The sequence below is a fragment of the Anabrus simplex genome, chromosome 4 (assembly GCF_040414725.1).
Source record: "Anabrus simplex isolate iqAnaSimp1 chromosome 4, ASM4041472v1, whole genome shotgun sequence".
NCBI classification, from domain to species: Eukaryota; Metazoa; Arthropoda; class Insecta; order Orthoptera; family Tettigoniidae; genus Anabrus; species Anabrus simplex.
Window position 1 is genome coordinate 450,008,576 of NC_090268.1, and position 14,554 is coordinate 450,023,129.

At 41.1% G+C, this 14,554-nt stretch overlaps 1 protein-coding gene across 1 annotated transcript in view; it reads right to left on the reverse strand.

The window, feature by feature from the left end:
• LOC136872328 (uncharacterized) overlaps nucleotides 1-8,707 on the reverse strand; it is a 129,395-nt gene extending 120,688 nt beyond the window's left edge. The window contains exons 1-2 of the mRNA XM_068227441.1: nucleotides 8,656-8,707; nucleotides 7,251-7,355 (exon numbers count right to left, since the gene is read on the reverse strand). Of these exons, the coding sequence (XP_068083542.1) occupies nucleotides 7,251-7,355; nucleotides 8,656-8,707 (157 nt within the window). The remainder of the gene's footprint in view (nucleotides 1-7,250; nucleotides 7,356-8,655) is intronic.
• Between the last annotated feature and the right edge of the window lie 5,847 nt (nucleotides 8,708-14,554).

A 14,554-nucleotide genomic window follows, 5' to 3' on the forward strand; every position in this document is an offset into this window, starting at 1 on the left:
TATAAACTGCTGATTTTAGGGTCTCCGGGCCACTTCTGTTCCATCTTTGAGTGTGTAAAGTACATAGCAGGGGGCGGGAAGCGCCTCTTTCTTCGGCGGCAGTCAACAACCAGGTAATGGCCGATTAAGAATTTCTTTTCTTGCTTGCTCAGCAGTTTAACTCTCGGGGCGGGTCCGAAGTTTCCATTATGTAACTTTCCTTTAAATGTAAAGAAACTAGTATCTATTCTATCTTTTAAACTACATATTGGGATAGAGAGTGCTTAACCCTCTCGAGCTCCCACTCAGATTGTTTTGAGGTGAACTTATTTTTCACAACCTATTCTTCCTTAACGTAATGTAAATTTGTTTCTCTCTAAAGTCACCTCGTTAGTATGGGATTAGCCCTTGCATTAGTGGCCTAGAGCTAGATTAGGTTTTAAAACACAATGTATTAGGAGTGCTGTTCGCCTCCTCTCAACTTAGTATTTTAGAGGCCATGTAATTATCCTTTTCTCTCTTAATAGGCCTCAGTAGGTTGGGTCTTTTACCCCTGTGTTTAGGACCTTAGAGGACAGCTTGAAAGTCGAGTTAGGTGTGGCCTTGTGATAGGCTTAAATTTTGAGAGCGGGTGGCTCTTTCTTGAAAAATGGTGTGTTGTATGCCTCGAGGAGGCTTCTCTGTGTAATTTGGAACAAGTGCTCCTGGGCTTGAATGGGGTTTTCGGCCCCTTTGTTAAATACTGTAATTGTACTTTTGTTGCCTTGCTACTCTGTATCTGCCATGTTTGTTATATCTTGATTTTGAAAAGAAAATATAACCTTGTTAAATTTTAAATTCACTTTAATTTCGTAGCCTGAGACCTATTCACCACCCCGCACCTTCTTTCACCTCTAACTACCACAAAAACACGGTAACAATAATAATAATAAGTATTATCTCGTCCGATAGTCCTGTATCTTACTTTAAAAGGCACATGTAAACATAAGTTAGAACACTGAAAATATGGTGAAAATTAATTAAGACACCAAGGTACAAACCACAAGTTTCTCTGTACGAGTCTTCTCGTAAAACCAACTCCAGCGATTCTTTCTTTCTTTGTAATAGTTCTAAAGTCAGGCCCGATTTCAAGTAGTTAGCGCCCTGGGCAAACAATATTTAGCCGCCACACCCCACGATACTCCCCCCTCCCCCCCGCCGTTCGTTTTTCTGTTCCTCTAAAAAAATATTTACAAATTATAGATTACAGTTTTCTAGATTATGAGTTTTAAAACAGCTCATTATGCAAACAAAGTTAATTCTCATAATTAAATTTATCACGCCAAATAAAGTCAACAGCCAAATAAGAATCAGGCTGTTATTATTTTTATTTTAAAAGCGGATGGTTCAGTTTGATAGTTTGTGGGTATGTAAATAACTTTAGAAATAAGAGACATATAAATTATCATTGATATATTGTAAGTTTTTTTATAGGCTACTTGTATATAATACTGGCAATGAAAGCAAAGCAAATGTATCTCCGTACACGCCAGGAAGGCCCTTGGAGGGGTGGAAGGTAAAGGCTTCCACTATCCGTAACCTCGGCACTTGATGAGGTAGAGTGGTTAGCTTTACGCCCGGCCTCCTGTGATAGTACATATATCACACCCCCAGAATTATATGTAGAAGTTAGAGATATTATTGTCAGTATTCTATTTTTATTATTATTTTTATTATTATTATTATTATTATTATTATTATTATTATTATTATTTCATTTGTATACTTTGCCATTTATATTGGTAAGCTGGAAGATATCCACATAAGTAGGTATGAGTAATTTGTTTTGCACGAGTGGGAAAACATTGCTGTAATAACTCTGGTAATTTGAATGAGTCATATGGCTACCCCAGTGTCTGTTGTGATGTACTTGTGTCAGGAAATTCCATTAGTCATGTATATATCCCAGCCTGATGAGATGAGCTTGTTGTTGTACCAGGGAAATTTGATGATTCATGTAAAACTCCCCAGAGTTTGTTATCGTCTTGGGAGGAAGAAGTAGTTCAGGGCTTGGTCTTGACTAGAGGTTTACTCATGATTGGCTGGCAAGCACCAATCCAGACGTATCATCTGAGAGGAGGGGGATGTTGATGTCTATAAAGGTTGATCATGTGGCGGCAACAAGGGACATTGTAAGAAAACATTGTAAAAAACATTGTAAGGGTGATTGTAGAGATGATTGTAAAGGAACGAGAAGGAAGATAACTAGAACTACAACTGACGCACTGTACGGGAAGGAAGGAGTGCTGATACACGGTACTGGAGTGACACGGCAGCAATGGACTGGACTTCAAACGTTCGTGGAGCGTAGTCGTGTTATGTTCGTGGAAAGTGGCTGATTGTGGAGAGTGCTTGCGCATTAAGTATTGTAGCACTTGTGGCGGCCTAGCATTATATGTTGGTGAAAGCTATCTCAGACTTTCCATAAATTTATGTTGAGGATCGACAGACGTGTGTATATATCTTTACAAGTGTTAAAATATGTGAACACAGTAGTGCAAGGTACAGTATCTGTGTGATGTGATAACTGCCGATTATGAGAATCGGTAAGTCGAATTGATATAGAGACAGTGAAGTGTATTTATCTTCATACATGTACATTGTTCATCGGACTATCTACAAATGGTAGCTTAGTTCTTACTTTCGTTTTCCCACGGTTTTCATTATTATTGTTGTTGTTGTAAATATGGAGTCTTCCAGCAATATTTTATGTGTGTATTATATGTATAATGTTGTATGTTGATGAGGTGCTCATGCACGGAATTTATTCAGAATATAGTTAGCTATTTTAGAATCAGTATTATTGATGAACCTAGGTGCAGTTCCTACCTAATTAGTCGTTTTCAGGAGGTTAGGTAAGGCCTGCAGCAGATGTACCAGTACGCAGCATTATGTACACACCCTGGGATATAAAGTTTATCATGCTCTTATCTAAATTCGAGGGATCCATTCTGGTGAACTCTGGCGCCCATACTACGGACATTTCGGTTAATTATGCTTATTAATTTTATTAAGTTTTTGAGTAATTTTATTTATATATTTTTATTCGTGATTTTATTTATTATTATCATCAAAAAAGTTACACTTCTTTGCCTGCAGGAATTAACCTGGTACTCATTTTTGGCTTAGGCGAGTGAACCTCAGGGCCATGTGCACCTCCAGAAGTGGAAATCTCGTTTCTTAAATTTTACGATTTCCTGACGGGGAATCAAACCCACGTCCTTCCGGGCGAACCGAGCATGCCTTTACCACCTCGGCCAGGCAACCCCTTGTATATAATACTTCTTTCAATCAAAGATTTTTACTTGATTTTTTCCTGGCAAACTCTTGAACAGTTTCATCAAAGTTGGTTTTCAAATTTAAATCTTTTTCAGTGCACATAAAGACTAATGAGCTTAACTTTTAATTAAAAAGAGTTACTCTATTGGCATTTGTTTACACTGCTCAAAAGTTAAAAATCCTTTTCTGCAGTACAGTTGGTTACTTGTAAGGTCAAAAACATCCTAACTGAAATTTCAAGGTAGTGAAAAGTGTACACACTCATTAACAAAATCTTGACTGATGTATTCGGGACACAGCGAACTAAGTTTCAAAGCAGCAGATGAGCAAGTCAGAAGTAGAGGTAACACTTGATATCTCCTTCTTGCTGTAAGTGTGTCCATTATTTTTGAAATTTGTTCTTGCATCTAGGTCTCCTTCAATCCCACGTGTTTCATCTGCAAATACGAATGTTCCGTTTTCTTACTCTTGAGTAGCTTGGATCATCACGTCCACCTATTTTCAAAGCAGATTGATCATATATGTCAAACTCATTCCTTATCGCGTTGGTGAATCCTTCCAGGGTTTTCATTCTTTTACTCCTCCCTCAAGATTGTGTTTGAGTCATCAGTCCATAGACTGGCTAGATGCAGCTCTCCATGCCACCCTATCCTGTGCTAACATTTTCATTTCTACGTAACTATTGCATCCTACATCTGCTCTAATCTGCTTGTCATATTCATACCTTGGTCTACCCCTACCGTTCTTACCACCTACACTTCCTTCAAAAACCAACTGAACAAGTCCTGGGTGTCTTAAGATGTGTCCTATCATTCTATCTCTCCTTCTTGTCAAATTTAGCCAAATCGATCTCCTCTCACCAATACGATTCAGTATCTCTCCATTCGTGATTCGATCTATATATCTCACCTTCAGCATTCTTCTGTAGCACCACATTTCAAAAGCTTCCATTGTCTTTCTTTCTGAGCTAGTTATCGTCCATGTTTCACTTCCATACAATGCCACGCTCCACACGAAAGTCTTCAAAAACATCTTTCTAATTCCTATATCAATGTTTGAAGTGAGCAAATTTCTTGTCTTAAGAAAGCTCTTCCTTGCTTGTGCTAGTCTGCATTTTTGTCCACCTTACTTCTGCCATCGTTAGTTATTTTACTACCCAAGTAACAGTATTCATCTACTTCCTTTAAGACTTCGTTTCCGAATCTAATATTTCCTACATCACCTGCCTTCGTTCGACTGCACTCCATTAATTTTGTTTTGGACTTATTTATTTTCATCTTGTACTCCTTACCCAAGACTTCATCCAATCCATTCAGCAACTTCTCGAGATCTTCTGCAGTCTCAGATAAAATAACAATATCATCGGCAAAACTCAAAGTTTTAATTTCCCCTCCTTGGACTGTGATTCCCTTTCCAAATTTCTCTTTGATTTCTTTTACTGCCTGTTATATGTAAACATTGAAAAGGAGAGGGGACAAACTGCAGCGTTGCCTCACTCCTTTCTGGATTGCTGCTTCTTTTTCAAAGCCCTCGATTCTTATCACTGCAGACTGATTTTTATACAGATTATAGATAATTCTTCGTTCTTGGTATCTGATCCCTATCATCCTCAGAACCATAAATAGCTTGGTCCAATCAACATTATCGAATGCCTTTTCTAGATCTACGAATGCCATGTACGTGGGCTTGTCCTTCTTGATTCGATCCTCTAAGATCAGACGTAAGGCCAGGATTTTTTCCCTTGTTCCTACATTTCTTCTGAAGCCAAATTGATCTTCTCCCAACTCAGCTTCAACTTGTTTTTCCATTCATCTGTAAATAATGCGTGTTAAAATTTTGCAGGCATGAGATACTAAACTAATGGTGCGGTAGTTTTCACACCTGTCAGCACCCGCTATCTTGGGAATAGGTATAACAACATTCTTCCGAAAATCGGATGGGACTTATCCTGTCTCATACATCTTGCACACTAAATGAAATAACCTTGCCGTGCTGGTTTCTCCTAAGGCAGCCAGTAATTCAGAGGGAATGTCATCAATTCCAGGTGAATTGTTCCTATTTAGGTCACTTACAGCTCTGTCAAACTCTGGACTCAAAATTGGGTCTCCCATTTCATCAGCATCAACAGCCTCTTCATATTCTAGAACCAAATTATCTACATCTTTACTTTGATACAACTGTTGGATATGCTCCTGCCATCTTTCTGCTTTGTCTCCTTTCCCTAGAAGTGGCTTTCCATCTGAGCTCTTAATATTCATATACCTAGATTTCCTTTCTCCAAAGGTTTCCTTGATTTCCCTGTATGCAGCATCCACCTTTCCCAGGACCATACAGCCTTCGACATCCTTGCACTTTTCCTTCAGCCATTCTTCTTTAGCTACCTTGCATATTCTATCCACTTCATTCGTTAATCGCCTGTATTATTTTCTGCCCTCTTCATTTCTAGCATTCTTGTATTTTCGTCGTTCATCAATCAGGTCTAGTATCTCCTGAGTTATCCACTGATTCTTAGTTGATCTTTTCATCCTTCCTAACATTTCTTCAGCAGCCCTACTGACCACGTTTTTCATGACTATCCACTCTTCCTCTATAGTGTTTCCATCAGTATTTTCATTTAAACCTTGTGCAACACGTTCCTTGAAACAATCCCTCACACTCTTTTCTTTCAACTTGTCTAGATCCCATCTTTTTGCATTCTTTCCGTTCTTCAATTTCTTCAACTTCAGATGGCATTTCATGACCAACAAGTTGTGGTCAGAGTCCACGTCTGCTCCTGGGAAAGTTTTGCAATGCACCACCTGGTTTCTGAATCTGCCTAATCATAATGAAGTATAGTAGTTTGTTTGTGACAGTTCTAGAACCTCCTCCTCCTCAGCAGGCTGCCCTTCCCGACGTTAGTTTCACATGATGGTGGCTATATACGGGCTGTTATGGAGTGAGCTGACCCAGGGGCTACTGCGCAAGATGACGGCTATTCATAGGCTCTTATGGAGGAGGCTGACCCAGGGCAGACATAGGACTTAAGGAGATGGCCTAGGGGGCAATTGCGCAAGATAGCGGCCGCGTACTACTTCCTAGTGCTAGAAGCCCGAGGTAAGATGGTTGCGATGAGATGTAGATAAATATAGAATGTTGTTATAACCTAACTTTGCAATCTGTTAGAAGAGATTAAGTTCATTCAGTGTAGGATTGCAAAATGCTGATCCGAAAAAAATCATATCACACACACATGATAGGGAAATGGAACCCAGGTGTCACGTCTTATCAGAAGGGCAAAATGACTCTTCCTCCTCTACTCACCGCGCCCTCCTCCTCCTCTTCCTAGGTATAAAGGACTAATGGGCTAATGGGCTAATGGGTTAAATGGCTAATGGGCTAACGGGCTAATGGGCTAAAGGGCTAATGGACTAATTGGCCAAAGGGCTATAAATGGTAAAAAGGAAAAAGGCAAAAGGGCTTACATTTTGTAATATTTAGGGTGCCTGTCCTATCTTTATCCGGGCTTGAGGCCGGCTCTTCAGCTAGAGGCGGAGTTAACACCTTAAGGAAGGGGGAATGTTGGGAAAAAGTCTGTACCAGTATAGCTACTCAATCCACAATATGCTACAGAGGGGTGACTTAGGTGAGGGTGAGGGCTAAGAATGTAGGAAGGTGTTTAGGCTGTTATATTGTCGAGAGAGCATACAGCTAAGGTCTATACTTTGAAGAGCTATTACTCAATAATACCTGCACGACATAATTCTTGCTCTATTTCAAAAATATCTGCTTTATACTCTGTGTAACCAGCATCTTGGTAGGTTCTTAGCAGTTTTAACGTTCTACGAATAGTTTGGGGTCTTTACAGTATCTTACGTCTACATGGGTAAACAGAGGCTTGTTGTGAACTTTGAGCCTGCTTGCAGAAATTGATGTGTAGGGACTTGTTTTTGTTGTAATACGTGATTCTGCAGTACCATTTCCAGGGACAATCTTATGTAGCAAAGAAGCGTTGATATCTTCTTCTATTTCATCTTTCATCCCTGTTAAGATGTTGGCACGGCTACAGAACGTGTTGTAGCCTTAGAAAATAAAGTAAAATTATAAAGCTCTAATGGTAAAGAAACATTGAGATCGTTTTCTCCTTCTTCGTTTTCCTTATTATTACTATTGCCATCAGCATACTCATCATCGTCTTCCTCCTCCTCCTCTTCCTAGGGATAAAGGGCTAATGGGCTAAAGAGCTAGTAGGCTAATGGCTAATGGGCTAATGGGCTAAACGGCAATAAATGACAAAAGGGATAAAAGGCAAAAGCGCTTACATTTTGTAGTATTTAGGGTGCTTACTCCTCTCTTTATCCGGGCTTGAGACCGGCTATTCGGCTAGAGGCGGAGTTAACACCCTAAGGAAGGGGGAATGTTGGGAAACACTCTGTACCAGTATAGCTACTCAATCCACAATATGACACAGAGGGATGACTTAGGTGGGGGTGAGGGCTGAGAATGTAGGAAGGTGTTTAGGCTGTTATACTGTCGAGAGAGCTTACAGCTAAGGTTTTTACTTTGAAGAGCGATTACTCAATAATACCTGCACGACGTAATTCTTGCTCTATTTCAAAAATATCTGCTTTATACTCTGTGTAACCAGCATCTTGGTAGATTCTTAGCAGTTTCAAACGTTCTACGAATAGTTAGGGGTCTTTACAGTATCTTACATCTACATGGGTAAACAGAGGCTTGTTGTGAACATACGTGATTCTGCAGTAGCATTTCCAGGGACAAACTTATGTAGCAAAGAAGCGTTGATATCTTCTTCTACTTCATCTTGCATCCCTATTAAGATGTTTGCACGGCTACAGAACGTGTTGTAGCCTTAGAAGTAGTATAATTGGATGGTTCTGCGGCCGCCTCCGCCTCAGGGCTCCCAGGGGCCCCTTCGCCTCCGCCTCACGGGAGGCCATCATAGAGGCCTCCTCCGCCTCCGCCTCCCGAGGGGCCTTCCCAGAGGCCTCCTCAGCCTCCCGCGGGAAATTTGAATTTGTAAACAAAGCCACGTGCTTCTTGCCAGCTGTCATCGACAACAACGCATCGCTAACCTCACTGCTGCCATCTTGAAGGGCCTAAACCTCAGTGGTACCAACTTAACCTAACTAGCGCGAGATAAACAAATCCACGTGTTTTTGACAGCCACGTGCTTCTTGACAGACAACAACGCATCGCTAACCTCAGTACTGCCATCTTGACGGGCCTAAACCTCAGTAGTACCAACTTAACCTAACTAGCGCGAGATTTGAATAGGTAAACAAATGCACGTGCTTTTGACAGCTGACATCCGCCATCTTTTATCAACAGAGCATAGTGCTGCAATCTTTAGCTACTTACCTTTGAAATGTGGTGGCGGACAATTTGAAATATGCTTTTTGACATCAGCCATCTTGCATCGCAAACCTCAGTGCTGCCCTCTTTAGCTAGATACCTTTGAAATGTGGTGGCAGACAATTCCACGTGACAGCAGCCATCTTTGAGCACCGTGCTGCCCTCTTTGTGGTGGTGGGTAATTTTTACGTCACAGCTGTCATCCGCCATCTTGCATCGCAAACCTCAGTGCTGCACTCTTTAGCTAGATACCTTTGAAATGTAGTGGCGGCAATTTGAAAAATTCTTTATGCTCTTGTTTGGAAACAAAGCCACGTGCTTTTATGACAGCTGTCATCCGCCATCTTTAATCAACAGAGCACCGTGCTGCTCTCATGCGGATAATTTCGTCAGCTGCCATCCGCCACCTTTAAACCACAGAACACCGTGCTGCCCTCTTGCGTCAGCTGAAATCCGCCATCTTTAAACTACAGAGCACCGTGCCGCATTCTTGCGAGCAATTTCGTCAGCTGTCATCCACCATCATTAAACTACAGAGCACCGTACCGCACTCTTGCGGGCAATTCCGTCAGCTGTCATCCGCCATCTTGAATCAAGAGAGCGCAGTGCCGCACTCTATGTGGTGGTGACAAATTCCACATTCGCCATCTTTAATCTACAGAGCACCGCGCTGCACTCTGTGGTCGCGGATAATTTGAAAAGCTGCCAAGAGAGCAACGTGTTGGTATCTTTTTTCTTTGACATGTGGTGGTGGCAAATTCCACATCCGCCATCTGAGAGCATCGTGCTGCACTCTTGATCGTAGTAGCGGACAATTTAAAAAGAACATGTCAAGGAATACCTTTGTTCTAAAAGAAAACTAGACTACAGTTCTGAACGGCTTGCGTAAGATAGCGATTGTTATAACCTCCTTTTCCCTGCTCTGTTAAGGCATAGCTTTATCGAATACTTGAAGATTATATTACAAAAGAAGTGATTAAGATTATAATCGATACAACATATGATCAGAACATTGAATGATATGTTTGGAGTGCACCTTCGTTCTAAGAGAATCGAACCCGAGACTGCCGGGTGAGAGGCAAGCACACTAAACCAAACCGTAGGAGCCAGAAATTCTCTTTCTATATAATAATTACGTGTGGCTATTTCTAGCCAAGTGCAGTCTAAAAATAAATCCTTGTCTTTTTACATCAGGAAGGGTAACTGGCTAAATCCCGGTCTTTCAGCGTCAGGAAGGGCAATCGGCTGTAAAACATATTTTAATCCCAAGAGAATCGAACCCGAGACTGCCGGGTGAGAGGCAGGCACACTAAACCAAACCGTAGGAGCCTTAATTCTCTTTCTATATAATAATTTCGTGTGACTATTTCTAGCCATGTGCAGACTAAAAATAAATCCTATTCTTGTTACATCAGGAAGGGTAACTAGCTAAATCCTGGTCTTTCAGCGTCAGGAATGTCAATCGGTTTTAAAACAGATTCTTGCGATTTAAACTCTTGCGTCAGGAGGGGGCACTCGGCTGTAAAACGTATTTTTAATCCCAAGAGAATCGAACCCGATACTGCCGGGTGAGAGGCAAGCACACTGAACCAAACTGTAGGAGCCGGCAATAATCTTTCTATATAATAATTTCGTGTAGCTATTTCTAGCTAAGTGCAGTCTAAAATAAATCCTAGTCTTGTTACATCAGGAAGGCTAACTGGCTAAATCCTGGTCTTTCAGCGTCAGGAAGGACAACCGGCCGTAAAAACGGATTCTTGCGATTTAAAATCTCATTTTAGGAAGGGGCACTCGGCTGTAAAACATATTTTTAATACCGGCCCTGCTACGTTAGGAACTACATCTAGCTGTAAAAAAGGCGCTCCAAACATATACAGTATTAAGCTTCAGTAGCAGGCTATGTGCTCACACCGGGTTACATTTTTTGTTCCACTGTTTTTTGTTCCACAGTCTTTGAAGTTGTATCGGCGCAGTCAGTCAGAGCGACGTGAACAATGCATGGGTTGACTGAAATTGCACACTCGGCTTCCGGCTGTAGTAACCTTGAACGAGGACACTGCGTGCTGATAAGCCACTTGTAACTCACGGAACGTTTTCTTAGCCGTGTAGCATTTAGCTGGTGTAAGTTCCTAACATAAAATATTATGATTGTACGGAGAGGTTAAAACCCAGTGCCAGCACTTAGCCTACCCCTATCGAAAGAGCCTGCACGGAGCCGGCATATAGGCTACTCCTGTTGAAGGTGTCTGTACAAGGTTTAACACCCCCACCAACAGCCCTTACTTAATGCTGGCTTTTTGCATGCCCTCGAAACTACCTAAGAATGTAATATACTACAGTAGGGAGAGGGTAAAACCCAGTGCCGGTACATAGCCTACTCCTACCGATAAAGCCTGCACACAGCTTATCGCCTCCATCCGACAGATGAATCGCCATCAAAATCTTGTACCCACAATCATTTTCGAAAGAGTCTGCACAAGGTTTAACGCCCCCATCAACAGCCCTTACTTAATGCTGGCTTTTTGCACGCCCTCGAAACTACCTAAGCATGTAATATACTACAGTAGGGAGAGGGTAAAACCCAGTGTCGGTATACAGCCTACTCCTACAGATGAAGCCAGCACACAGCTTATCGCCTCCATCCGACAGATGAATCGCCACCAACATCTTGTACTCACAATCATTTTCGAAGGAGTCTGCACAAGGTTTAACGCCCCCATGAACAGCCCTTACTTAATGCTGGCTTTTTGCACGCCCTCGAAACTACCTAAGAATGTAATATACTACAGTAGGGAGAGGGTAAAACCCGGTGCCGGCACATAGCCTACTCCTGGTGAAAGAGCCTGCACAAGGCTTATCGCCTCCATCCGACTGATGAATCACCATCAACATCTTGTACTCACTATCATTTTCGAAGGTGTCTGTACAAGGTTTAACGTCCCCATCAACAGCCCTTACTTAATTCTGGCTTTTTGCATGCCCTCGAAACTACCTAGGAATGTAATATACAATAGTAGGGAGAGGGTAAAACTCGGTGCCGGCACATAGCCTACTCCTACCGAAGAAACCTGCACACAGCTTAGCACCTCCATCCGACAGATGAATCACCATCAACATCTTGTACTCACAATCATTTTCGAAGGAGTCTGTGCAAGGTTTAACGTCCCCATCGACAGCCCTTACTTAATGCTGGCCTTTTGCACGCCCTCGAAACTACCTGAGAATGTAATATGCAACAGTAGGATCGCCTCCATTCGACATATGAATCACCCTCAACACTCGTGTAAACGCAATCATTCTCGCTACTTTGAGATAGCGGGTTCGAACCCCTACTGTCGGAAGCCATAAAAAAGCAAATACTAGGCGAGGGACCTGCGCGATCGTCATAACGTGTAATTACATGTTCTAGCTAGATGCGGTTTTAACTCAATACCTTTAAGTGCCTACAGGTAAGGAATACCGCGGATGTCGGCTTCTTGCTTAGCTTAGTACCCTCCCGTTTAAGTCCAGATGTCGAGGATCGCGCGCTAACTTTCCAAGGCTCGATCCGCTGCAGAACTCTTAAATTCTGACACCTCGGCATCAACAGCAGGGTCGATCCCGGCTTAAATACGTCAGCCTGCAGAACTCAGCGTAAGACCCTCAGGAGAGCTCTTGTTGCATAAACATTTCGTTCCAACTGTACTGCAAACGTCTGCAATTCTTGATATCCGCTTGGTAACAAGGAGCATATTTACTCGCTGCAGTCTGCGTGAAGCGCTCACAGTTCTATGTGTGTGTTTATTACGTGCACATCTCCCGTCTAAGTACTGGTCGCTGTGAATATTATTCTTCAGCCTTCAACTTAAGGTAAGCCTGAACTTTTAGTTACTGTTTGCAAAGCAACTTCTACGCTAGGTAATAAACATCTACATTCATATATTTTCTTTTTTTTAGGTACAACTAGAATATTATCATTCGAGTTACAGGCTTGAAAGTACGCATTTTATTCATCCGAGTAACAGTCTGCAGCGCGAACATTTTAAGGTATGTTTCGAACTTTGAGTTGCAAAGATAGCTAGGCTGGCTGATCTACCCTACACTATATTCATATATGTTTGTTCATTTCTTTTTAGGTACAACTAGAATATTATCATTCGAGTTACAGGCTTGAAAGTACGCATTTTATTCATCCGAGTAACAGTCTGCAGCACGTGCATTTTTAAGGTATGTTTTCGAACTTTGAGTTGTAAAGATAGCTAGGCTAGCTGATGTACCCAACACTACATTCATATATGTTTGTTCTTTTCTTTTTAGGTATAACTAGAATATTATCATTCGAGTTTCAGGTTTGAAAGTACGCATTTAAATCATCCGAGTAACAGTCTGCAGCACGTGCATTTTTAAGGTATGTTTTCCGACTTTGCTATAGACGAGGTTAATTTTATAATTTCAAACACACACATAGCTATGTCTGTCCTCAACAGGCTGAAACTTGGTTTCTTCTAAAACATCGTAACTTTAGTCTATTGATAAATAGTCATTCTCTTCAATCCTCATGCTATAGACGAGGTTAATTTTATAATTTCAAACACACATACCTATGTCTGACCTCAACAGGCTGAAACTTGGTTTCTTCTAAAACATCGTAACTTTAGTCTATTGATCAATAGTTATTTTCTTTCATCTGCATGTCATAGAAGAGGTTAATCTTATAATTTCAAACTCACAGCAATGTCCGACCTCTATAGGTTGAAACTTTGTTTCTTCCGAACATCGCAACTTTAGTCTATTGATAAATAGTTGTTCTCTTCAATCTACATGCTCTAGAAGAGGTTAATTTTATAATTTCAAACTCACAACCATGTCTGACCTCTATAGGTTGAAACTTGGTTTCTTCCGAACGTCGCAACTTTAGTCTATTGATAAATAGTTGTTCTCTTTAATCCTCATTCTATAGAAGAGGTTAATCTTACTATTTCGAACTTACAGCCATGTCCGACCTCTATACGTTGAACATCGCAACTTTAGGCTAATCTCTATTGGTTGTTCTCTTTTCAGATGTTTCCCTGCTCGCAGTGTAACGAAACGTTCAGAAGACGTGACATCCTCACACGTCATGTAAAATCGAAACATCGTGATGGGTCTGATACGTTTTCCTGCGGGCAGTACAACGTTACGTTCGCATGGCGAGATAACATTATGCGCCATATAAAATCAAAACACCCTAGCGTAACATCTGCTTTATGTGAAGTTTGTGGTGTGTATTTCGCTAACGTAGAGCGATACGAGGCTCACTTATTAGAAGCACATCAGGTATCTACTTGCCCTCAGGTAATAGGAGAAAAGCGTAAAAAACGGATGTAGCTGTAGAAAGTACTAGTTAGTAAAAAACCTAGAAAAAATCATGAACTTCAAACTATTCAAGGCGAGCACTGTAACACTGATGTACCATCTTCACATTTTCGGGGACACTTACGGAGTAATGAGCATAAAAATAATGCGTGTAGAAGTGGTAGTAACGCAAACATCGAGGAAATTAATACAGCATTTAAAGTAGGATTTCTAGTTATAGAATTCGCACCAGTCAAAAGTTACAGAGCACTTCAAACTTTTTAAATTGTGTTCAACCGGATGTACAACAGCTTCTTGCTAAATCTTTGTCCAATCATAATTTATTTAAAGTTAATTTTGAACTTTTCGCCTTGTACATTAAAAGCACGGATGAATCCGAAATAACGAACATTAAATCATTTAATACGAAGAATTTTGTCATAAGTGAGTCGACTAATTTCGGTGATGTACTTAGGGATGTCTCTAACATTATTTCAACTAAGAGCGAGGAATTTCAGGAAAAGGAATCAGGGTGGGCTTTAGTTGAAATAATGTATCTAGAAGTTAACATCAATAAGTACAATCCTATGCG